The sequence below is a fragment of the Lemur catta genome, chromosome 7 (assembly GCF_020740605.2).
Source record: "Lemur catta isolate mLemCat1 chromosome 7, mLemCat1.pri, whole genome shotgun sequence".
NCBI lineage: Eukaryota > Metazoa > Chordata > Mammalia > Primates > Lemuridae > Lemur > Lemur catta.
In genome coordinates, this window is record NC_059134.1 from 61,177,127 (window position 1) to 61,202,088 (window position 24,962).

Sequence of the window (24,962 nt, forward strand, 5' to 3'; positions counted from 1 at the left end):
GTTTAATTTGGAAAATTCTTGGGAGAAGCATTTTTGGAAGAAAAGGAATGGAAGTAGGTAGCAGGGGGAAGAAGAAGTTGAGCAGTAAATCAGGCCTAATGAAAACCTTGTCCGACACCACAGGGAGTTCTGGAGCTGAAAGTGTCCAGCTGATTGTTCCTGCATTAGGCCCAAGAGGCCAGGCCTTTATGCCTTTATGTCTCTGTCATTGACTGTGCCATAACTGTAGGCAAAGCACATTTCTCCAGCAGAGGCAATTTCTCAAAAGGTTAAAAGTTGAAGTCTCTGTACTGGAGTCATTTCCAGCAGCTGGGGTTGCAAGCCCATCATTGAAATGGGACCAGGTAGTGCATCTCCATGTCCATCACAGCCCAAGTCAGAGCCCCCTGTATGGCCTGGGGAGGGAGAATGAAAGATGCTTTGGGCAAGCTTTAATTTTTTGCTGGAAATTGGAGAATATTACTAATATGTATTCTTTCTAAACCTTTGTCTTTTCTTTATGGTACCTCCTCCTCCTGGAATACTTTTCCCAGCGGTATGCTAATAAACCAGCTCTCTAAGAAGTTTTTTCAAAGCTCTAGGATGTAGTGTTTTCCAATTTCTGTGTTTTAATATTAATACTCCTATTGTGACCAATTTCAAACTACCAATTTGGTCTTACAGAACATGGTGTTAGAAAAAGATAAGCACAATTGTCTTTCACGAGTCAGCTTTAGCACATCACTTCCTTCTTCTTGTCCAACTGGTAAAAATGAATTTGACCCAAAAGGCACAAAATGTCAACTATTCCAATTGACCACTTTTTAATAACATTATTGTACAAGGTACCTATTTCTATAATGCCATCTGATATGCTTAATTTATTTTATACATATGTCTGCACTATGAAACGTTTACTCTTTAACATTAACGCCACACACTTTACTGTTCAAATATCCGTAGCAATAAAAGCAATAACTGCCACAATACATATTTAACTTGTCTCAATATATTTTTCTTGCATGAGTGACTAAACTCTAAAATTTACACTTGCAACTATTTAATATGTACCCATGACTGTTGGGGAATACCAGCTGCATAGTGCTATGATAAGGTAGCAGTCATGGTCCCATGCTCAAAAAGTTTGCAATACAGCTAAGAAAAAAAGTGAATATCTATGAAATAATAAACTATCACCCATGAAAGTACAGGTGTAGATCATTCTGGTGAAAAAGGAAAAAGTACTGAGTTATCAACACAAAAGAAATTGTTAAAAACACAACAATACCAAAGATCCACACAGACATGTAGAATAAGAGAGAAAAATTATTGAAAGATGAGGTGGAGATTGTATACAACTCCCAGAGCACTCACAATTTAAGATATGAAATCCTGTCCTATGGTATTAAGCAGAGAGTCCGCACAATTGCCCAGATCTTTAGTTAAGCACTATGAGGCTTTCTTGAGCAACTCCCATTTAACTGCCTCAGTTTTTGCTGGCAAATTGAGGGAGCTGATAGATCTACAGTAGCAATGAGATAAAAAATGCATCACTTACCAGTGATGCAATTAGGACTTAGTCCATAGCCAACAGCCACAGCAGGAATTCAAGGTACCGCCAAAAACTCAAATTCTAAACTTGCCCTACAAACTCAGAAATCTTTTCATAAAAAGTTGTAACATTGTGCTATAAGAAACAAAATATGGGAAAATGTATTAAAAAATAGACAAAAAAGGTAAAAATTGATTTCTGAGTTTTAGGTTAACATGAGAAACTATGTAAACATAGTTATATTTGATTTTAAAAGTTACTGCTATTATTATCATTGATAATAATTTAATAATATTAACAAATTTATACAGTTTTCAACAACTTAATTTGTAACACACATTGTGTCATATAAATCTTATAATGATCTTGGGAGTACATAAGACCATAATTATCACAATTTGTCCAAGAAAAACTGTAATCTCATATAGGTTAGAGATTAACTGACATCACGTATATAGGAAGTGAAAGAATTAGGAATTTAAGCAGATGGTCAAGACCCAAATATTTTACTTTTCATATACTAAATAACTTCCCAAATATTTTCAGTGGGAAAACTGGAGGATGGAAGTTATTAATACTTACAACCTCCTCCCTATCCCAAACTTTCGAAGAATTCCTAGACGAATCTGCTTTGTCCTGACACTGTAGACAACAGGGTTAAGCACTGGGGGAAGAAGCAGGTAGATGTCAGCCATGAGGACGTGGACTATGGGAGACAGATGCTTCCCGAAACGATGGACCATTGACACCCCAATAACTGGCACAAAGAAGATGAGCACCACGCAGATATGGGATACACACGTGTTGAGTGCCTTTAGCCTCTCTTCATGAGATGCAATACCCAGCACAGCATTAAGAATCAGAATATAAGAGAGAAGTATGAAGACTGAATCCACGCCTAATGTGGCAATGACTACACACAGTCCGTAAAGGCTGTTGATCCTGGCATCTGAACATGATAATTTCAGAACATCCTGGTGCAAGCAGAAGGCATGGGAGAGGGCATTGACATGGCAGTAGTGATAGTGCCTTAGTAGCAAAGGTGTGGGCAGTACAACTCCCATACTTCGGATACAGCAGGCCAAACCAATCTTGCCAATTACACTGCTGGTGAGGATGGTAGGGTAGTGGAGTGGACGGCAGATGGCAACAAAACGGTCAAAGGCCATGGCCAGCAGCACTGAGGACTCCAGGAAGGTGAATGTGTGGATGAAGAACAGCTGAGCATAGCAAGCACTTGCCTGGATCTCCCGAGCATCCAGCCATAGAACAGAAAGCATGGTGGGAAGTGTGGACAGGGACATGCCCAGGTCCGTCACTGCCAAGATGGAAATGAAGTAATACATGGGCTGATGGAGTGAGGACTCTATCCAAATGATGTAGAGGATGGTAACATTACCAACAAAGGCTGCCAAATATGCGAGACAGAATGGGATCGAGAGCCAGGAATGAACATATTCTAATCCAGGAAGACCCCTCAGGATAAATACAGGCTCCACAGCATCACTGTTATTCCAGACCACCATGGTGACCCTTGAGTAACTTGAAAATAGTGAGGAATGTTCTTGTTACTCTTTCTTAACCTTCAGAGTTATCTCTTGTGAGCACAAACAATGGAATCAGGGCATACATTTTTCCTCTAACCTGACAGAGAAAAACAGGAGGTATCTCTTATGAGCCTCACATAAGGAACATTTCCCAATATTAAAGAGCACCAAAGTCTGCAACAAAAGTGTGGACCACACAAATATGGTCATCTCTGTCAAGAACTGTGTTGGGTGTGCATTGAGGACACTGAAAAACTTAAGCAACATAAGAGTAGAGAAAGAAATTTACTAAATATTATAAGGATAAAAAGAGGGAAAAGTCACAGTAAATATCTATGGATTTGTATAAGCTTCCTGTCAGTAATGTTCTTGAGTTAATCGGTTAATGCTTCTAGGTTACCTTTTCTTTCATGACAATTGAATTGATTCCAAGGACTCAAGATAATTGCCCTTCAAATTTATTTTATTTAATCATTTATAATATACAAAGATTTTAAATATTAAATATTTCAGTGATAAAAGATACATACCCCATTATATAAAAAGAAGGCATGGACAAAAGGAAAAAAAAAACATAATACCAAAACACTATTTTGAGCTGATTTTTATAATATGAGCATAGTTTTGAGCTATTTAGTACAGCAACTATTCTCTAACCTAAAAATTCCTTGTGGTAAAAAACAAAAACAAAAACAAAAACTATATATACAAATATGTGTGTGTGTGTGACAACAATAAAATCTTTAGGGAGTAAAGTCACGTGTATAACTGTAAAAATTCTTTTAAAGGTGGTTTCTTGTTTGCTCTCCCACAAAATAATGAGCACACCTAACACTCATTATCACTTATATATGTCTTAAGTAAAATAGGTACCTTTCTACTTTGTTCACTATTTTTCATTCATTGTTTATTCTCTTGAAGCGATGCTTAATATAACATTTTAAAAGAATAGTCAACCCAAATATTAAATGATTCTCCAATTTTATGACCCATTTTCACCTACTTTCAGGAAGCCACAGCAATCCATAAACACAGTCCTAAGTACTCACCAACAGCGCATCTTAGAAACAACCAAATGATTTCTTCCTATTTCAGAAAATGATTCTAGTGTCTGATTTTGCTTTTCTTCAGCAATTTTTGTCATACTAGCCTCTCTTGCTGTGCTGGATGCCAGTGTTGCCCTTGCTATACCCTGGGTTGATGGCACTGGGGACAACAGCTAAACACTATGGGATTCTCTGCCCCTTCTGTCCCCTGGTTCTTTATTTTAGCCCCATTGACCTTCCCTGAGAAAATTCTTCTCTTGCATTGTTTCTCACCATCTGGGCCTCATCTCTGCAGCAGCATCTCAGTATCTCCTTTGTCTTCCCTGCTAGACCCTTAGTCTCTGACCTCTGGAAAGCGTAACATAAGACTCAGCCCTAGCCTAAAGTAAAAATCTTTCCAAATGTGGCCTCAAACTCACAATATAGGGCTCCAGCTATTTAGCAGTGACTTTTTATTGTCTCCATCATATTTAATAAAAAGTTTTTTTTTTTTTTTAATTTTACCCTTGATTTATTCTTCTCTCCACTTTACGGTGTGAAGACTGAAAGTTCTTAGACTGCACAACCTAGGATCCTGAAAAGGACTTGACTGGGAATCTATACCTGAGGAACAGAAGGAAATACAAAGCCATTCTCCCCGTGTGGTAAGAAAGATTTGTCTCTCTGTCTCTTGTTTTTTCCAAGTCTAGGCATCCCTCTTCCCCTATGAGCCAGAGCCCTGGTGCTCTTCTCCAGCCCCAAGCAGTCTAAACTGAACTTTCACTGGGCCCCTGTTTTGGATAAAGCAGTCTGTCCCTCACAAAGCTCTACACCTACCCAGGAGAATACTTGTTCAGAGCATGCATTCTTTTTTTTTTTTTTTTTTAACCTCCAGACATTTTTCTCTCTAGTTTCAACATCCCTAACTGACTTTATTTTTTCTTCATTCTCACTCAGAAAATTTTGTTCTACTTCCTGTTCTATAGCTGAGCTCATGAAACCAATCTAGGCATTAACCTTGAAATATATGGAACACACACACACACACACACACACACACACACACACACACACACACACAGATAATATTGTGGCCATGATGGAGATATAGTTTCTTTTACGTCATACCAGGAAATTACTCTATGTTTTTTCCTTTAATTCTTCCAACTCTGATATAAATCACATTTTCTTGAATAATCACATAAGGATTATCTTATTGCAGGAAGTAAAGTGAATCCCTGCTCTTTTGAATTTCCTTTCTCCCTCCTCTATGTCATGCAGATCCTTTATGTGCAGATTTCAATATTTAGAAAACTTCAATTGTAGGCCTGTCCATAGATTTGAAGTTAGGACAAGTAGGAATATCTCTGTTTTTATTCCTTATTTTTCATTATATATATTTAAGGTATACAATATACTGTTTTCATATACATAGTGAAATAACTATTACAGTCAAGCAAATCATCCTATTCATCACCTTCCATAGTTACTCTGTGTGTGTGTGTGTGTGTGTGTGTGTGTGTGTGTGTGTGTGTGGTAAGAGCACCTAAAATATACTCTCTTGGCCAATTTTCAGTATGCAATACAATATTGTTAATTATAGTCTTCATGCTGTGTATTAGAACTGTAGACTTATTCATCCTACATAACTGCAGGTTTGTATGCTTTGACCTACTTCTCTCCATATTTTCCCGTGCCCTCCCCCATACCCGTGATCCACTCTGTTTCTGTGCATAATTGTCCTTTCTTACCCTCTCACTGACCCATTTGTTGTGCCTGTTACTTTTTCTCAATCCCTTTATTGTTTTTTTTTCTTTATTCATTGTCTTCTGACCTATTTCTAGGTCATTGACAATGATTCTTTGTGGTTCTGTGTTTATTTTAGTACAATTTAATCATGTTGACACTGAAAGAGATTTAACAGGAAGAGACTGGGAGTAATGATAAGACTGTTTCAAAGGGCAGAGAGGCATGAAAAGACTCATGTCACACACTCACCTATTCCAAGTAATTCAGGGAGAACCACTGAGGATGAGACCATTTTCTTACAGCTTCTCCAGCATATTAGCTGAAGTTCTCAAAAATGTAATTTTCACTGATCAGTTTATCTTAAAATTGCTGGAAAAAAATTGGAACAGCACATTATGATATTGTCATAAATTTCAAAATTGTTCACCAGGGATTATACCCATTTTTTCCTGCTGCATATAGTATATTGTTCTTCTAATAATTTTACTCTCTTCAACACTGCATCTTAATACAAAACATGCTAAAACCTACCCACTATGTATTTGTAATTTAAAAGTTAACACTTACCTGAAATTTATACATGAGACAATTGCATCAATATGCCTACTAAATCTGCAACCCATATAGTCTATTTCCCAAATGACCCACAGTTCCATTATGTCTTTCTCTGACTAAACTTTTATTCACTATGGGTAAAGTCATAGTCTCTTTCTGTTTCTATTTCTGTGGCTTTCTCTCTCATTCTCTCATTTCATTTATTGTCTAAATATATCTTTATCTTTCTTATTCTGCTTTCTGCTGCCATTCTTTCTATTTTGTCTTTATCTAAACTTGTGTCTTTTCAGCATCTAATCCTCTATTTTTTCAGTCCTCTTACTGTCTATCTTTATTCTCACTTCTCTTTGTATTTCTGTGGTTTTACTTCTTGTCCTCTTTTGTGTGTCCCTCACCTGAGGAGAGTTCCCATCGCTACCTGAAAGTCACACCTGTACTGTTTACAAGTGTTACAATTTGGATTCTCCATGGAATTTGGGTCTTGAAAACCCTTGACTCAGTGAGTAGTAAGGCTTGAATGGTTCCACTGTCAGTATAAATACTCCTGGTTTCTGCTAGGGTAGAAAATTAAGCATTGGTGTCAGAGTCTGCAGAATCCCCAGAGATGAAATGACTGAACGAAGTCCTTATCCACAGATGTGGCAAGAGCACATGAGTATAATAGTGGAAATAGTAGAAATGATCCCTAATCCATCCACCGTTCCCAGTGCTTTCTTTCAAATCTCATGGTTTTCTCTTATCAAATGAGAATAAGAGAGTGAATTCTTGATAGTAATTCTGGCCCAGAGGAACACTGAAACTTCACCTTTAATTAGGGGCATTGTATTGAACAACGGTAATGAAGTGTAATGACAAGCCTTTCCATTGTAAGGTGTTTACCACTTCTCACTGAATAGAGTTATTTATGAGTCATGTGCTTAATAATTATTTATTAAGCAACAATAAGATTCAAAGATCCATACTAAGTATTGTAAAGGCAATCCATTATCTAGTTCATAGCTATTTCCACAGTGATTGGTATAGGGCATAACCACCCAGTATGCTCTTTTTCTTTATATCTTGGCTATCCTGCTTCTTTCATTTATTTATAAATTTTGGAAACAGCTTATACATTTCTACCAAGATATATATCGTGACATTTGTTGAGAATGTATTAAACCTACTGAGAAATTTTGGGAGAATCGAAATATTTAGAATATCAGATATTCCAGTCTAAGAACATAAACATGAATTAATTAAAGTCTTGAAATTTTAAAATATTGTTTTATACTTTTCTGTTTGGAGATTACATAGCTTACATTAGGTTTATTCTCAAGTATTTGACGATAATTTATGCTAATATAAATAGAATGAATAAATTATCTTTTTCTAAATCTTTGGTACTGATATATAAAGTCAATTTGTATTTGATCTTTTCCCAGAAAAACTGCTAAACTTATTTTTTATTCTTTTTTTTTTTTTTTTTTTTTTTTTGAGACAGAGTGTCACTTTGTTGCCCGGGCTAGAGTGAGTGCCGTGGCATCAGCCTAGCTCACAGCAACCTCAGACTCCTGGGCTTAAGCGATCCTACTGCCTCAGCCTCCCTAGTAGCTGGGACTACAGGCATGAGCCACCATGCCCGGCTAATTTTTTTGTATATATATTTTTAGTTGGCCAGATAATTTCTTTCTATTTTTAGTAGAGACGGGGTCTCACTCTTGCTCAGGCTGGTCTCGAACTCCTGACCTCGAGCGATCCACCCGCCTCGGCCTCCCAGAGCTAGGATTACAGGTGTGAGCCACCGCGCCCGGCCTTTTTTATTCTTAATAAGTGATCACAGGCCAGGCGCCATGGCTTGTGCCTGCAATCCTAGTACTCTGGGAGGCAGGAGAATTGCTTGAGCTCAGGAGTTCAAGACCAACTTGAGCAAGAGCGGGATGCGACTCTACTAAAAATAGAAAAATTAGCTGGGCATAGTGGTGCGTGCCTGTAGTCCCAGCTACTTGGGAGGCTGAGGCAAGAGGATTGCATGAGCCCAGGAGTTTGGGGTTGAGGTTGCAGTGAGCTATGATGACACCACTGCACCCTACCCAGGGCCAGAGCGAGACTCTGTCTCAAAAAAAAAAAAAAAAAAAAAAAAGTGATCTGTAGACTCTTTAGGCCTTATTTTGCACAATATTGCACTTTCACAAGTAATGCCAGCTTCTTTTTTCCTATTTTCCAATCCTTATATCTTTTACTATATTTTTTGCTTCTTTAGCATTGGCTAAGCTCTCCAGTGCATTGCTGGGCAGAGATGATTAGAAAAAGTCTATTCTTTTCTCCTTGCAAATATTACAGGTAAAGTTATCAACATTTCATGACTAAATATGTTGCTAAGATTTCCTTATATCTACCTTTTCCAGAGAATGTAATCACCTTCTATTGTCCATGTGATAGAGGCTTTTGTCAAGAATCGATGATGAATTTCATAAAATTATTTTATGTCTATTGAGATCTATGATTATGTAATCCATATGTTTTCCTTTAATAACCTATTAATAATGTGATTAATTATATGAACTGATTTTCCAATATCAACATTACATTTCTGGAATAAACTCAAGTTGGGCATGTCACTTTATTTTTCCTTATTTATTGCCAAATTTGTTTTTTATATTTATTTGTATAATTTAATTTAACTTAATCTAATCTAATTCAATTTAATGTAGTAAATTTGGGGGGAACAAATAGTTTCTGTTACATGGATGAATTGCACAGTGGAGAAGTCTAGGCTTTCAGTGTACCCATCAACTGAATACTGTACATTGTACCCAATAAGTAATTTTTCATCTTGTATCCCATCCCATCCTCCTCCTTTTGAGTATCCTGTGTTCATTAACTCACCATGTATGACTATGCATACACATTGCTTAGTTCCCATTTATAAGTGAGAGCATGTGACATTTGTGTCTTGTTCCTGAATTACTTTATTTCGGATAAATGCCTCCAGTTTTACCCAAGTTGCTGCAAAAGACATTATTTCATTCTTTTTATGGATAAGTAACATTCTGTGGTATATATATGTATATACCACAATTTCTTTATCCACTCCTGTATTGATGGGCACTTAGGTTGATTCCATATTTTTGCAATTGTGAATTGTGCTGCAGTAAACATATGAGTGTAGGTGTCTTTTTGATATAATAACTTTCTTTTCTTTGGGTAGATCCCCAATAGTGGGATTGTTAGATCAAATGGCAGGCCTACATTTAGTTCTTGGAGGAATCTCCATACTGTTTCTCAGAGAGGCTGTACTAATTTACATTCCCGCCAACATTTATAAATATTCCCTTTTTACTGAATCCATGCCTAAGAGGGAAGTTTATAGCACTAAATGCCTACATCAAAAAGACAGAATGATCACAAATTAACTACACAATGTTACACCTCATGGAACTACAAAAACAAGAACAAATCAAACCCAAAGTTGCAGAAGACAAACATATCAAAGAACAGAATGGAATTAAACAAAATTGAAACAAATTTAAAAAAATACAAAGACTCAATACAATGAAGAGTTGTTTTTTTAGAAGGTAAATAAAATTAATTGACCACTAGCTAGAGTAACCAAAAAAATAAATAAATAAATAAAAACGGAGAGCATTAAAATAAACTCAATCAGAAATTAAAAGAGAGGCATTAAAACTGACATCATATAAATAAAAAGGATCATCTGAGACAATTATGAATATCTCTATGCACACAAACTAGAAAATCTAGAGGAAATGAATAAATTTTTGGAAACACACAACCTTACAACCTCCTTCCTTGAATCAAGAAGAAATAGACCCTGAACAGACTAATAATGAGTAGAAAGATTGAATTAATAATAAAACAATATTCCAACTACAAAAGCCCAGGACCAGATGGAATCACAGCTGAATTCTACCAGACGTACAAAGAAGAACTGGAACCTATCCTACTGAAACTGTTCCAAAATATAGAGAAAGAGGAAATCCTTCTTAACTTATTCTGCAAAGCCCGTATCATCCTGATATGAAAGCCAGGAAAGAACACAACAACAACAACAAAAAACTACAAACCAATATCCTTGATGAACACAGATGTAAAACTCCTCAACAAAATATTAACAAACCAAATCCAACAGCACATCAAAAAGATACTGCCAGATTTGATTTGTAGATATTTTGTTTAGAATTTTTGCAATCACTGTTTATCATAACATAACCTAAAGTTATACTTACTTATAATATCTTTATCGTATTTTGTTATTATACAAAGCTCAAATACAACTTAGAAAATAGTCCTTCCCTCCTTCCCCCCAAATATTTTGCATATGTTTGTTATGATATCTTTATTAAATGGCCACCATCCACAGATACTATCTAATTATAAGTTTGATGTTTAATCATTAGACAATTTAGTTTCCTTCTTTTGTCAGTTTTGGAACTATTTGTGGAGAGATATAGTTAAGGAATATAGTTTTAAACATTTATAGAACTATTTGGATATTCTACTTTTTTTTTTTTTTTTTTTTTTTTTTACCAATTTTTAGATGTTATGTGTATCTAGGAAAATGTCCTATGGGTAAACATTTTGATGTTTATTGGCTAAAACGTTTGAACTAAGTACCTTTATAGTGTTTCAATGTCTGCTGGAGTGTCAAAGTATCTCCTTTTTCTCTCACTGATGTTGGTTTTATATGTATTCTCTCTTTTTCACTTACGTTTCTCACAGTAGATTAATAGTTTCACTGGTATTTCAAAGGATCAACTGTCAGAGATTGGGTTCTCCAGAAGCAGATATTAAGGCAGAGTTGGGGATGTGAAGGGTTCATTAGGTTTGAAACTTGTGAAGGGCAAAGGGATGAAGCAGGACTTGGCAAAGGGGAAAGCTGAACTGCAACTCAGGCCTGACGACGTCCTGGCCAATGCACTGGGGCTCTCTGGGCCACACTGGGCATTTACACTCTTGCTTCACTCATTTACCTAATGTAGGATGCCCTAGGAAGGGTGTGACCCCAGGGACATAATCTCTAAAGTTGAAACAAAAACCAGAGGAGCAGAGAATATATCCCTGCTCATGTGATACCCCATAACTCAAAGGGTTTTCACCAACTTTACTGGCTTCTCTCTCGTCTGCTTTCCTATAGTTGCTCTCGAGAACTCAAAAGTATCATTTTGTGCAGAGAAATTTGGTTCCTTTAGAAATCACTTCCAAATATTCTTTGCATTTTCGAAAAATATATGCACTGAACTGACTATATTAGCTTTCCTTTTATAATGAGAACACTGATGTTAAAATATGTCCTTTAGGAGATCTTCCTTTTACATGATTTTATTTTTTTTTCCTTTTTTATAATCTCCAGAGCACGATCTTTCCTGATTCGTTTTGAATAGTGTATATAATGTACTAGTCTCACATGCTCAGGCAGGATGTCTCCATTTCAGCTTACCACCCACAATTTAATTACCTTATTTCATATTTTTCATTACCAAGTAGACGCTGTTTGAATCAGAGCAATGTATTGTGTCAGAAGATTCCTCCAATTGTCTAAATTCTAAATAGAAAAGTTAAGTGCTTATGTTTGGCCAGGTGAGTGTGATAATCCTTTAGTCTAGCACTCTTGTCCAACTCTGTACAACTCCTACTGTGTGTCTGACCGCATGCTACTGATCCACCCGTTCCAAACTCTCCATCCAGAACTTCTTCCCATAAATGCAAGCAGCTAAATGATGGACTCAACAGTTTAAATTTATAACTAATATCTCAACAACAATATCAATAATTCCTAAAATTATGTTGCCAAAGACTGACTAAAGTTGTTACATTCATTATATATCATTAGCGCTATGACGATAAAGTTATTAAAACATTTTTAACAAATGTGGCAACTGAGTTATAAAGAAATTAAACAACTTGACCAAAGTCTCATAGCTAATAAATAGATAAGCTACCAAACCCGATAATTGGTCTCTACAGCTGACATCTTACATACAGCGTAAAAGATAACATCCCTTAAACTCTATCCATCTAACAACATACAGTGATCTATTCTTAATCTTATCCTTTCTTAGCTTGCAGCTAACGCTAGAGTCCCACAGCTATCTCTACTAGAGTTCCCCACTCTACTATACTCTTCCTTTTGGTCCTGATCACAGTGATTGAACATACCAAATGCTGAGACATATCAAATTGTAAGAACAAAATGTCCCTCTTAAAAACAAACTTTATTAAGACCCAAAAGTGTCTGAGTGTGGATCCAGCTGCCAAACTAGGTTCGAATCTTCAGGACTTAGTTCTAGCAGTTTCCAAGGCTGCTTTAATGCTTTGAATTTTTTGATCCCCAGTAAATCTACTGAAAGGACAGGTTGAATGACTCCTCTGTGCCAGCATTATCGCGTTTCAGACTGACATCTTTCTTCCTTGTGGAGACAGAAGAAAACAGTAAATTTCAAGTGGATTTCCTGCCCATATCCCCCCTTCCTCCCTCCAGCAGGAACAGACCATAAAGTTGCTGGATTCTTTGGATATCATCATCACTGAGGTGGAAGGTTCCAGGGTTCTGATACCAATACGTGGGGTACATTATGGAGTTTTGATTCCCAGAGTGCTGCAGGCCCAGAGAATGACCTATCTCATGAGTTGCAACTAGGAAGAGATTATACCCTGAAAGTGTAACCAAAAGTATAAAATTATGCATAGGGAAAACACTTGTGGAAAAGAAAAAAGAAAAGAAAAGGAGGGAACAGAAAAGAAGGAAAGAACAAATGTTAGAAGGCAAGGAAAAGGTACTACCAGGGAAAGAGGCTAAGTGGGAAACAAAATGACAAGATGCTTGGACAGATAAACTGGAAATGAACAAGACTTATGGAGAGAATTGAGGGACTGATAAACATAAGCAAAAAGATAAAGGAGAGAGAAAATCACAAAATGACAATGTATTTATTATGGGAGCATCTGTGTTCGTAAATGATCCCGTCTCCTCCAAATCATCCAGAAAACCTGATTCCTCAGCCAAAGCTTCCCACCTCACCCTGGGCATTCTGAATCCTTCCCTCTACCCCTTTGCTACATCAGAGGCTCCAAGGGAGACCACACCAACCCCCAGGTTCCCAGAGAGCTCTAGCACTCTGACCAGGCAAGGACTTTACCACTGTTTGAAGGTGACCAGTGTTCATCCTCATCAAAATGGACAACTCCGGGATTTTCAGAATTTGGTGAAAAGGCATGGCCTAAGACACCATTTCGCCCATCAAAGGGCCAACCATCTCCATGGGCTGTGGATGACAGAAGCTTTGATCACAAATGGAAAAGGGGGAAAACAGGGCCTAAATGGTCTTAAATAAGCCTTAGGGATATAGGATACTGTGCAAGGGGCTGCTGTTGGGTGTGTGAGAGGGCAAAGGCATTATACATGCAAAAGAATAGGGTGCAGCCAAAAATCTAGATACTCCTCATCTTCTGGAGTGAAACAAAATAGGGACTGATGGCAGATACTGAGTAAAGTTTACATGTTAGACACAGAAACCTCTCCCAAAATGGTGGGAGAAAAGGAAAAGAAAACTTAAGCTCTGCAAGTTTTTATAAATAGGTTGGATCAACTTTGAATAGCATTTCAACAGATTTGGGAGCTCTGTCATACCCTTTTAAAAGGAAAAATGTGCAATCTCCCTACCTGTTTACACTGCAGTGAACACCCCTTCTCTACCTATTGCTTCACTGTACTAAAAATGTCTTCCCTGTGTTAAACTTTGCTTTGCATTAAGATTTTGACTGATTTTTTTTTCTCAGAAGCTGAACTAGGTGGGCTGGGTTTGTGTTTATGCCCTGGGACCCTTTGTCACATCCCTTCCCCCACGTCAATTTCTTACCCCATTTCCGGAAAGAAATCTTGATGTCTGTATCTTCACTCTGTACCTGCTGGAAGGTCAGGGGAGTCACGTTGCTCCAGATGGAAACTGCATTATATATAATGTCTCTCACTATGAATGGCTTCATAGCATCTGGGTAATTGATAATCCTGAGATAAGAAATCTCTAAATTAAACTGTTCAGAGGAGATATGGGAATTATCTTAGCTCTAAAAATGAATAACTCTGCTTTGGGGAAAATCACTTAATATGCTTAGCTCATTTTGCTCCTCTATCAAACTGAGCTAATCCCAGATGAACTGAATCAGAAACTCAAGGAATTAAACATGCAAATATAGATTTATAAGAATTGTAACAAATGTTCCACATTATTCTCAGGTAAAGTCTGGGAACCACAACCCTACATGGTAAATGGGGGAAAAAAGCAATCAATCAATCAATGTGAACTAAATTGAAATGTATAGCATTCTAGATAATTTAGTATTGTTTTGCTTTAGATGTCCCCAATATATTTCAGGTCTTCAATATGAAGATTGACCTAGACAGGGAGTAAGTTTTCAAAATTATATCCTTGAAACATCTACACACTTACACAATAAAAAGAAGAAAGAAAAGATTTAACTAAGGGAAGAATTGGGTTTGTGGCCAAAAGGTAGCGGTTAGGCTTTACATTCGGAAAATGTGGTTGGAAGAAACTAGAATGAGATGGTAGAGTTGCCTTCTCTGAAGGAGATTTTGGGCTTTGGAGAGACTTCAGGGAAAGCAGAAGACTACTGCAGAGTTGCCTCTAGGAAAGGTCTTGTGGAAAGTTCTTTGATGTAATAACCCCACACTTCCCCCAGGCCTTAATAATAAGTACCTGTAGGTCAGAGTGTACTTATTCCATTTGGACCCTCCTGAGGAGATGGAGGAGTTACCCCCAGCCGGTACTCCACAGCGGGGCTGCTGTGGCATAGTATAGATCTGCTTATCTAGTAGGCCTGTCCCATTCGGATGGAACTGTTGCAGGAACTGTGTCTGTTTCTCCTGGGTAAGGCGTGGCGACTCCTGCTTAATCAGGAAAAATCGATGGAAATAGTCCTGGGTGAAAGATTAGGAAGGATGAGTACTTAGAGTCAATAGGGCAGACCCACAGCCTCAGTTACCCAGAGCACAGCCTTCTCTGAGGGCCTCAGATGATGCTGCTTTGTCTGTCTGTCCTTGTTAAAGCTCCTGTTCTCAGTCCAATAATGGAAACCGTCCCTGATTTTCCATGTCACTGGTGAGATGATATTAAGTCCAGGTAACAGCATAAAAGTGATGTAGATAAGCTGTAAAAATTTTTCTAAAAAGAAAGCATCCAAGTTTCAGGATAGAGAATCCCCAGTAAAAAGGACCTGAAGGTATTCCCGGGAATTGCTCAGAAAAGATGGCCTCTGGTCTTTCTGAGTGACTGAGGGTCCCTCAGTCAGGACAAAATCAGTGACTTAGGAGGACTTATAGTTTTTCTGATTTCTGCGTTACCCAATCCATTTGCATCTACACCTTCCATTCCATTAAAATACTTTTAAGAGTCCATTCTTTACCTATTCCTTGTCTCCACTGATTTTTTTTTTTTTTTTTTGCCAGTCCGCTGTACCAAATCTCAACTTCTGGAAAAAAAATAGCATCGTGTATTATAATCAGGTTTTCTCTATCTATATTTGAACTCTATCGGTACTCAAAGTACTTTAAGGGCAAAGCTCATGTCATATGCAACTTGATGTAAACCCCTTGGTTAATTTTTGCATATTATATAAGACTACATTTGCCTTTATTATCAGCTAAGCTGGGCTCTCAGAAGCAAATAATTTACTTTATTTTTCCGGGCTAAGTAGTAGCATGAAGTTGGACTAGGTCCCTGAGCAATTACAAAATATATGACTGATACCAGTTATAAGGAGTTTTAAGTATTTTTGATGCTTAAAAGGTTTGGAGCAAATCTATAGTTTCTTGAGAAATTGCCATGTGTTTTAAACAGATTGGGAGATTTCTCCATCAATATGAAGGGTGTATTAGTCCATTTGAATTACTTTCCCTGATGCCTTACCACCTAACAGACTCAGAGATCCACCATATACTGGAGTGTTCACCATATGCCATATGGAAGACTAAGAGTTTGGGAGATGAGCAATGGGGTCAGCCATTATTCATTAGGCATAAAAGGCACAGGCCCTAGAGCCCAAAATACTTTTAGGGGCCATGAAAATCCTTTAATTTTTTTTTAAATTAAAGGAAAAAAATGAACTCATAGATTGAAGAAAATGTTTTCATATGTAACGTTAATATATTTAGTTATATCATGCATTCATACACACATACTAACACACACACACACACACACACACACACACACACACACACACACGGAAGAAGAGCTCACAGAAGTCGTGATGTAATAATGTGGGCCTGATCAGTATACCTACCTTGACAAAGTCCCATCCTTCAAGGTCCGTAGCAGGGGGCACTGGAAGGGCCAGACAACAGGGCAGGAACATAGTGACTGCCAACGTGGCAGGCTGCATGGCAAATGTTCATTTCTCCTACTGCCTGAATCCATGCAGCCCACATGTGTCACCAGGCCTTTATAGCTGGGCCAGCAGCATTCAGTGGCTCATGTCACTAGTTTGCCCTTTCTTTGCATCGGTGAGTATTGTCATTGCCCATACCTCGTGAGGGCAGAGTGACCAGCAGGCCTTGATGATGACAGCAGCCATGGGATTTATTTTCATGCTCATTTCACACCTGAAGGCACTCAGAATCCCAGACTATAGACTTAGTTAAGGAAATACAGGTAAGCCTCGGGTATAAGGGACATCATTATTTAAAAATGAGGAAAGGAAACAAGAAGCAAGAAGTATATGAATAATTCATTACAGCTGTATCTATAGAATAATCCCTTTACCACTCAGAGACAAATACAATTTTGCTCCAGAAGCTAAAAGAGAAGAGAAAGGATGAAATTGAAGAAGGAGATAGTGTCCACTGTAATGAAGACCCAGATCAGCACACGAATAATCTCAAGACCCATACAGAAGAGATTTAGGAACACACAGAAAAATGTAGTTAATAGCTATGTGTTGGAGAAAATAAATCATTGATAATAAATTGACATATATAATACTCACAGGAAGGTTTCATTTCATAGCTTTAGAAATCACATAAATCTGGAAATGGATCTTAATTCCACTACTTAAAAGCTGTTCTGCTTTAAGCAAGTTATTGAACAATACGGTGTCTGTCTCCTTCTCTGTAAATTAGGGAAACTAATCCTACTCACATAACATTGTAGTAGAGGACATTGAACTGGTTGTGGTACACAGCAAGTCACAATTAATAAGAGCTGCTTTATGATTGTTATTCCAGTCACACAGACCCAGAAATGAAACACAAAGACTTGGAGACAGTAAGAGAAAGTGACTCAAACACCAGTCTTTACGGAGCACCTTCTGGGTGCCCAGACTTGAAACTGCCTATCCCATAAGGAGGACACAGAGGGAATAGATGGGGTTCCATTTCTTGCCCTCCAGGACCCCGTCTTCTGACAACCACAGGGACACCTGCTACATGAGTCCTCAGAGGACAGGGTTAGCCAGGGCACTGTGCTTCCCTCCCCCTTATCCCTGCCAGCTCCTCTGAAGAAGCCAAGTGGGCAGCAGTGACTGTGTAAAGAGTGGAAATCCCGTGGCTAATTCTAGGCAGGATGTTCATTACTTTTGACTCACCCCAAAACTTCTAGATTGCCAACTCCATGTCAACTGATCAATTACTGGATTGATCTTAATAATTTTTTCTCCGTCTTCCAGAGGCTTTTATTCCTTAAGCGTGGTACCACTGGGCCTTGTTGTCTCTGCAAACACAGTCTCAGTAAGTCAAATTGGATTGCCTTCTCCTGTGCCTTGAAAACCCACATGCCTCTTCCGTGGCAGTGCAACTCCCATCAGCGCCTCCTATGGAGAATCATGGCCCTCTCTTCCATGTCCCCAGGCTTGTGCTCTGCAGGCCTGTGCTACATCTCACTGAGGCTTCTTCGTCCCAGCGATATTTGGTATTGGGGAGTGGTGAAGGAGAGGAAGTGGGGTCTGTCCCAGCTGTGATCTTGACATAAGAACAGGCTGACAATTTAATTTTATCTTCCTGACAAGAAGGACAGAAGCCAGAGCTCTGGCCATGGACCTACGGTGAAAATGGAAAAACAAGCAGCAGGTGTTATGGATGTAAACTAAAGATCATGAGGGAATTTGTTAAAAAAAAAGATACTGTTATTAGAGGCCTATTATGAAATAATTCTATTGTGTTATGCCTTTGGTAAAGATTAAAATACAGTATTAACAACTTTATAGGTTAAAAATGAGACTCAAAGAGGACACTAAACATATCAAAGTCACACTATTAATGAATAGAGAAAATTAGCTTCAAATCTAATACCCAAATATTCCATTAATAGCAGTAAATAACATGATATATATGTATAGGTAGGTCATTAGGTAGACAGTCAATAAATGTGCAAACAAAGAGAGAGAGAGAGAGAGAGAGAGAGAGAGAGGACTACAGCTCAGCAGCAGCAGGGAGCAAACTACTGAACCATATGTTGCATTAAAGATGTGAGACACCAAACCACCAAGCAGTGGTACTACTAGGTGATTGCATCTACATGAATCTCAAGAACAGGTTAAACTAATTTACATAAAGCAACCAGAGTCGTGGTTGCCTCTGTTGTGGAGGGGATTGTCGGTAAAGGAGCACGTCAGAAATTGCTCAGGGGATGAGATGGTCTATTTCTGACTGGAGTCTGGGTAATACAGATATATTCACTTTTCAAAACTCACTAAACTGTACACTGAAGACCTGTGTATTTTACCATGATACTTCTCTAAAAATAAATAAAATTTAAATGAATAAAGAAAAAATATAGATCAACAAGGTACCGAAAACTATACCCATTTCTCCATGAGGAATATAGGACTATAATATAAATGGTAACGTGTGTGGCCAGAGGAGTAGACAGATGATAGTGTTCTTGTGAGTGTTATTGTGAGTGCTATAAACAATTTTATGTTCTAAAAGAAGAAAGTTATATGCTAAAGATGTGGGTAAATAATGGAATATCCACCAGAATAGTTATTAAGACTAGAGGTACCTGTGATATACTTGGGGAAAAAAGAATACCCTAAATCTGAAAAAGCCAAGGTGGATTTAAGATTGCCATGGAAACACAGATATTTATTGTTAGACAGCTATGGGATAGAGACAGTTTATTCCTGATAGCCTCTGTCAACTTTGTAAGATATGAGTTTGTCCAGTGAGACCCCACAGTGACATAGGTCTTATCAGATTCTCAATTCAAATCTTTTTTTTTTTTTTTTTTTTGAGACAGAGTCTCACTTTGTTGCCCGGGCTAGAGTGAGTGCCGTGGCGTCATCCTAGCTCACAGCAACCTCAAACTCCTGGGCTCAAGCGATCCTACTGCCTCAGCCTCCTGAGTAGCTGGCACTACAGGCATGCGCCACCATGCCCGGCTATCTTTTTTCTATATATATTTTTAGTTGGCCAGATAATTTCTTTCTATTTTTTTTTTTTAGTAGAGACGGGGTCTCGCTCAGGCTGGTCTCGAACTCCTGACCTCGAGCGATCCACCCGCCTCTGCCTCCCAGAGGGCTAGGATTACAGACGTGAGCCACCGCGCCTGGCCTCAATTCAAATCTTAATAAACTGAGGCATAGGACATACACAAACTTTTCCACGGAGTTGGTAAAAATATTAATATTTGTGTCTGTGTCTGGCTGAGCCAGACTATTTATTCAATGAGGCATGATGCTTGTCTTTACTGGCAGACCTTCATTGTTAATACCATCAATTTACCTTTGATGTTCCTGTAGCCTGAATGAATTCAAAAACCTAGGCTCAGTGGAGTCACAACGAAAGAAACAATGTTGAAAGTTACTCAAAACCCATAGCAGCACTGAAAGAAGAGAAAAGAAAAACCTCTTTCTGCATGTCTCTCATCTTCTCAGGTGCTCTGAACAACTCACTTTCTAAACCCCTCACTATATCAGTGATCTTTGAAGTGTTCCTGCATCCTCTCCTGCTAAGCTCTCCTTACTCCATCCCTGGTGTCCACATTACCCTCTTGTCCTTCACCAGGAGCTCAGCTTCCTCCTGCTGGTCTAGACTTCTCCAGCATGGTTAGAAATCTCCCTATGACCTTGGAGGGAGATGATCAGAGACATGCACAGACGGTAGGTCTTCAATGACTGACCTGTTCTTGAAATTCTGGTAACAGAATTGGTATTAAAGGAAACTCACCCAAAATTTCAAAATATCCCATTGTACACAATAAATATATATAAATATATATTTTTCAATTAAAAATAAATTGAAAAAATTGAAGAGAGAAAGAAATCCTTCTATGTTTACAGGCACATGCACTACACTGTCAACTCGTTAATGATAGAATTCTTCAATTTGCATTAATATGTGTAGCACAGTCTTTGGAACCTAGAAGGAACTCTTTATGCATTAGATGAATATAAGGGTTCAGCAAAAGAATCTCATAGCTACTAGTGAGACTGGAAGTGAGTATTTTATGACTACTTATTTTGCTATTTGTAAACGTGAGCATATAATTCGGATCTCTCTACACAGGTCAGGTGATCTATGTAATAGCTTATTGAGCACATCCAGTGTCAAGAATGCACTTTCTTCATCAACACAACCAACTGTGAAGTTAGTGTTTTATTATACCCATCTTGTAGCTAAGGAAATAAAGTTTTGACGTCATTTGGCTTTCATTAGAACAGTCACAATGTTCAAGGCAATATATAGAAGTTATGAACAAAGAGTGCTTTACTGTGAAGCACTTTTTTTTTTTCAGTGATCCTTTAATCACTGAACTGGATCATCACTTTTCATGAACTGCTCCATCTCTCCAGGTGCCACACCCCTCTCTGAACCTGCTTCTGGAACTCCCAGTGTGCACCATGCAATCTGATAGGGCAGACTCAGGTGAGCAGTCACCTGTAAGCCTGACCCAGCATTCAAATAAATGAATGCTGAGTGCTGAGAGCCTTCTTAAATAATAAACCAAATGATTGACTTATTCATGATTCAGCTGCATAGAAGGGGAAGTATGTGTTTGAAGCATGACAGTATTTTCAAAATGTAATATGCATATGAATCACCTGGGAATATGAATAAAAACACAGTTTCTGATTCAATAGTTCTTGGATGGGCCTCATGTTCTGAATTTCCAACAAGTTTCTAAGTGATGCCAATCCTGCTGGTCTAAACATCATAGTTTTTGAGTAGTTATGAGATGGAGGGTATTGGGAATGTGGGGAATGTAGGAGCTATAAATTTAACCAGAATGTTGTAAGAAGGGATACCAGGTTTTATATTTTATTTTAAAATTCAGAACTATGAGAAACAGGAGCTCAAGCTTTTCTAGTAATAACATCCAATTAGCTAAATAATATGCTCATGTTGTTATTTCTTGATTTGTAGTTTTAGACAATATCTATTGACTTATAATAAATAAGAATTCACCTGAACTGAAAAACCCTTTTTCTATCTTATCCTTTTAAACATGTTTATATCATTATTTTAGTTTCTCCATTGACTATGCTAAACATTTAAACAATACACTGTCAGTTGTACTTCTCATCAAAACAAATATAAGCAATATCTCTTGATTATTTACTTAGTAAAATGAGGATATTCATGTCTACAAACATTTCCTTCAACTGACTATATTTTAAAATTGTTTATATATTTTTTGTCATTACAGATAAACCTCAAACTTTTTCCTTAAAAGTTGAAAATCAACAAATAATATTTATAATTCTATTACTATGGGGATATAAATAGTACAAAATAATTGCACATCTATTTTCTTTGTAAAATTTGTAGTATTTTTCTTGTTTTTTTTCTTTTAATTTACTTTTACCTTTGTATTATCTTGACTTAGTAACCTCCTTATATTGTTTTGTAATCTTTTACCTTTTATGGTTTATGTTTTTCATCCCTAGATTTTGTTCTTTCCTTATAAAAATTTTGTCAAGTATTCAATATACACATTGCATCGAAGACCTTCATATGTACTGTTACCCCAAAGAAGGAATACATGGGTCATGGGAGATGTTGTACCTTCTGTCCTCACAATTGTGGACTCTGCAAATTAAATTCATTGGTCCCCAAACGAGGTATACTTTTTCCACAGGGAAATTGCAGCTATCATCTGGCAATTTTGGTGTCCTTGTACTGAGAAACTAAAAAGCAACTGCAAGAGGAGGATGTACCATGTTGCCAGGGGTAATTGATCCTTATCCCCAGGGAAAGGAAAAGCTGCTGTTTCACAAGCAGAAAAGCCAGATTATAGAACTGTATCAGGTGACCATTCTAATGGCAGTAGTCAGTCCAGAGCCCTCGCCTGGCTTGACCAAAGTTTTATCGGGGCTATATTGCAATTTTACCTTTCCTTCTAACAAATTCTGCTTCCTCCTCTTTTCTTTCACAAGTATTGAACCTTTAATACATTAGGTTATTTTAAGACAGAGGGTGCTAGAAATAACGTAGTACTGATGCAAAATTCTAAAAGTGAATTATTCTTTATTCCATAGTAATGTGAATTGTTTCTATTTTTATTTCTTTTTTTCTTATTGGGATAGAATAAAAGTACTTAAAAAATAAATGCCTTCAAATCATGTACCTAGCGCTAATTAACACAAGGCACCATCTGTCCAGTGTTTGCAACTGCTACTTGGTTGAGCTTCAAGCAGTCTATAGTCATTCTCCAAGGTCTAATTAAAGTCTACAGAGATGACAAAGGTGAATTAAAAGGAGATATGGTATGGACAGTGACATTAATTTCCATCAATGACTCTGAGGTATGGTATTGTTTTAGAATCAATTTATTAGCCCCAGGAATCTGGAGACAGTTTCCTAGACTTCCACTTGGCCTTCCTCACTGTAAAAGCCCTTATTCATTACACCAAAGACACATTGTAGAAGTTGAGGTATTACCAAACACATCAATCCCAACTATACATTCCAAGTATCCATCTGAATTAAGACCCCGCATCCAACAGTCGTAAAAATGGCAAGATATTCATTTTTCACCAATGTGCAGTTATTCAAGCAAATGATCATCCATCCCTTTGGGGAAGGATAGGGTTAGTACTAGGCAACTGTGTATAAGTACCATGGTGTTAAAAGAAACTTCTACCTGGAGATCTGCTCACTTCTTCAATCATTTGGTTTGGAGTCTGAAACTAACTCAGGTATGGAAACTGTGCAAAGGCTTGTAAATTCTCAGTGGGGCAACTGCTTTCAACTATCATGGTTACTCATATTTGATTTATTTTGTGGATGCAAGCTAAGATGCATAATTTTAGCTGCCAATTATTTTGCTCCTTTGGATTATATAAAATATTAACTAGTTCCAAAAAATGTTAACTATTTTCACAACATGTGGCTTGGTCCTCCTTTATGCTACTCCAATCTTTTCATTTATTATAATTGTGAAATCCTCTTTTCTCTATAGTTTCAAGGTTCTATCTTCCACATTGCTGTTTGTGAGAAATTAATGGATCAGCCAGCCTTTACTTACATCAATTCCGGTTTCCAGAAGAAAATCACCATTGAACTTCTCAGCTAATCTGGTGTTTCTCTCACCAGCAAATTCCTTACGATTAGGAAGCAGTGTGTCCTCCAGTTATTCCCAAAGCACATGATTACCTGGCATATCTTCTGGCTGGACACAGTCTATTCATCACAGAACACTCATTCCATGAACCTTTTAATTTCTTTTTTTTTTTAATTGCTTAACTGCTTTATTTTGTTTATTTTTTTTATTTCAGAATATTATGGGTTACCAGTGTTTTGGTTACATATATTGCCTTTGCACCACCCAAGTCAGAGCTACAAGAGTGTCCAATGCCCAGATTTGATGTACCCTACTGATTTCCCCTTCTCTCTCCTCCCACCTGCTCGATACCCTATGAATGTTACTTTCATATGTGCACATAAGTGTTCATCAGTTAGTACCAATGTAATGGCAAATATTCTTACACTGTTGGTGGGACTGCAAACTAGTACAACCTCCACTAAAATTAATATGGAGATACCTCAAAGAGCATTTTAATTTCCTCCATTACCATCTGCAATTATTATATTTCTTTTTTTTTTTTTCAGGATGAACCATTACTTTTTACATGCTTCTTGGAGCAATTTTAGTACTGTATTTATTCTATGTCCTCAGATCTTAACTGGATATAAAGCCCTATATTTGGGCAGTGTACTAACAAGTAATATACTCTTTTCTACCTGATTTTGTTTTCCAATCCCTTGAACTAAACATGCTCAGTATCTAGTATCATGCTTACTTTGATGTATCTTGCTGGTGGATGTCAACTTGTTCTTGCAGTTCCATTTGGGTATAGTCCTTTTTTCTCTGATCAGACCCAGTACCTCACCATTTGGTTATGCTACAAATTATCCCTAGTTTGAGACCATGTGGCAGGAAAGCAGGTGAGGGGTTGTGGGGAGTTAGCTACGCTCCCAGCAAAATTGGGTCTTTTTGGCAGGGGTCGTCGCAAGGGGTATGGAAATAATAGAAATAGAAAATAGAGAATATAGGCATAAAAGAAGACACAGAGATGAAAATATAGTTTATAAAGATGGGG

At 37.6% G+C, this 24,962-nt stretch overlaps 3 protein-coding genes across 3 annotated transcripts in view; all 3 read right to left on the reverse strand.

The window, feature by feature from the left end:
- The window catches only part of LOC123641562 (olfactory receptor 51G2), a 40,473-nt gene extending 34,322 nt beyond the window's left edge, over positions 1–6,151 (reverse strand). The window contains exon 1 of the mRNA XM_045556437.1: positions 6,102–6,151. The gene's annotated coding sequence lies outside the window, so the exon portion shown is untranslated. The remainder of the gene's footprint in view (positions 1–6,101) is intronic.
- LOC123642022 (olfactory receptor 51L1) lies at positions 2,110–3,057 on the reverse strand. Its single transcript, XM_045556949.1, has one exon. It carries the CDS (start codon positions 3,055–3,057, stop codon positions 2,110–2,112), a length of 948 nt encoding a protein of 315 aa, XP_045412905.1.
- Positions 6,152–12,843: 6,692 nt separating the features above from the next.
- On the reverse strand, positions 12,844–16,805 carry MMP26 (matrix metallopeptidase 26). The gene is made up of 5 exons (XM_045556951.1): positions 16,707–16,805; positions 15,122–15,342; positions 14,264–14,412; positions 13,544–13,669; positions 12,844–13,058 (listed from the first exon to the last, which is right to left on the reverse strand). The coding sequence occupies exons 1-5, from the start codon at positions 16,803–16,805 to the stop codon at positions 12,844–12,846; spliced, it is 810 nt and encodes a 269-aa protein (XP_045412907.1).
- Positions 16,806–24,962: the final 8,157 nt, after the last annotated feature.

Coding starts and splice junctions, on each gene's coding strand:
- MMP26 (XM_045556951.1), bottom strand. CDS start 16,805: ATGCAGCCTGCCACGTTGGCAGTCACTATGTTCCTGCCCTGTTGTCTG. Junction 15,343..16,706: donor AAGGATGGGACTTTGTCAAG/GTAGGTATACTG, acceptor TCTTTCACCCAG/GACTATTTCCATCGATTTTT. Junction 13,670..14,263: donor GATTTCTTTCCGGAAATGGG/GTAAGAAATTGA, acceptor TGTCATCCACAG/CCCATGGAGATGGTTGGCCC.
- LOC123642022 (XM_045556949.1), bottom strand. CDS start 3,057: ATGGTGGTCTGGAATAACAGTGATGCTGTGGAGCCTGTATTTATCCTG.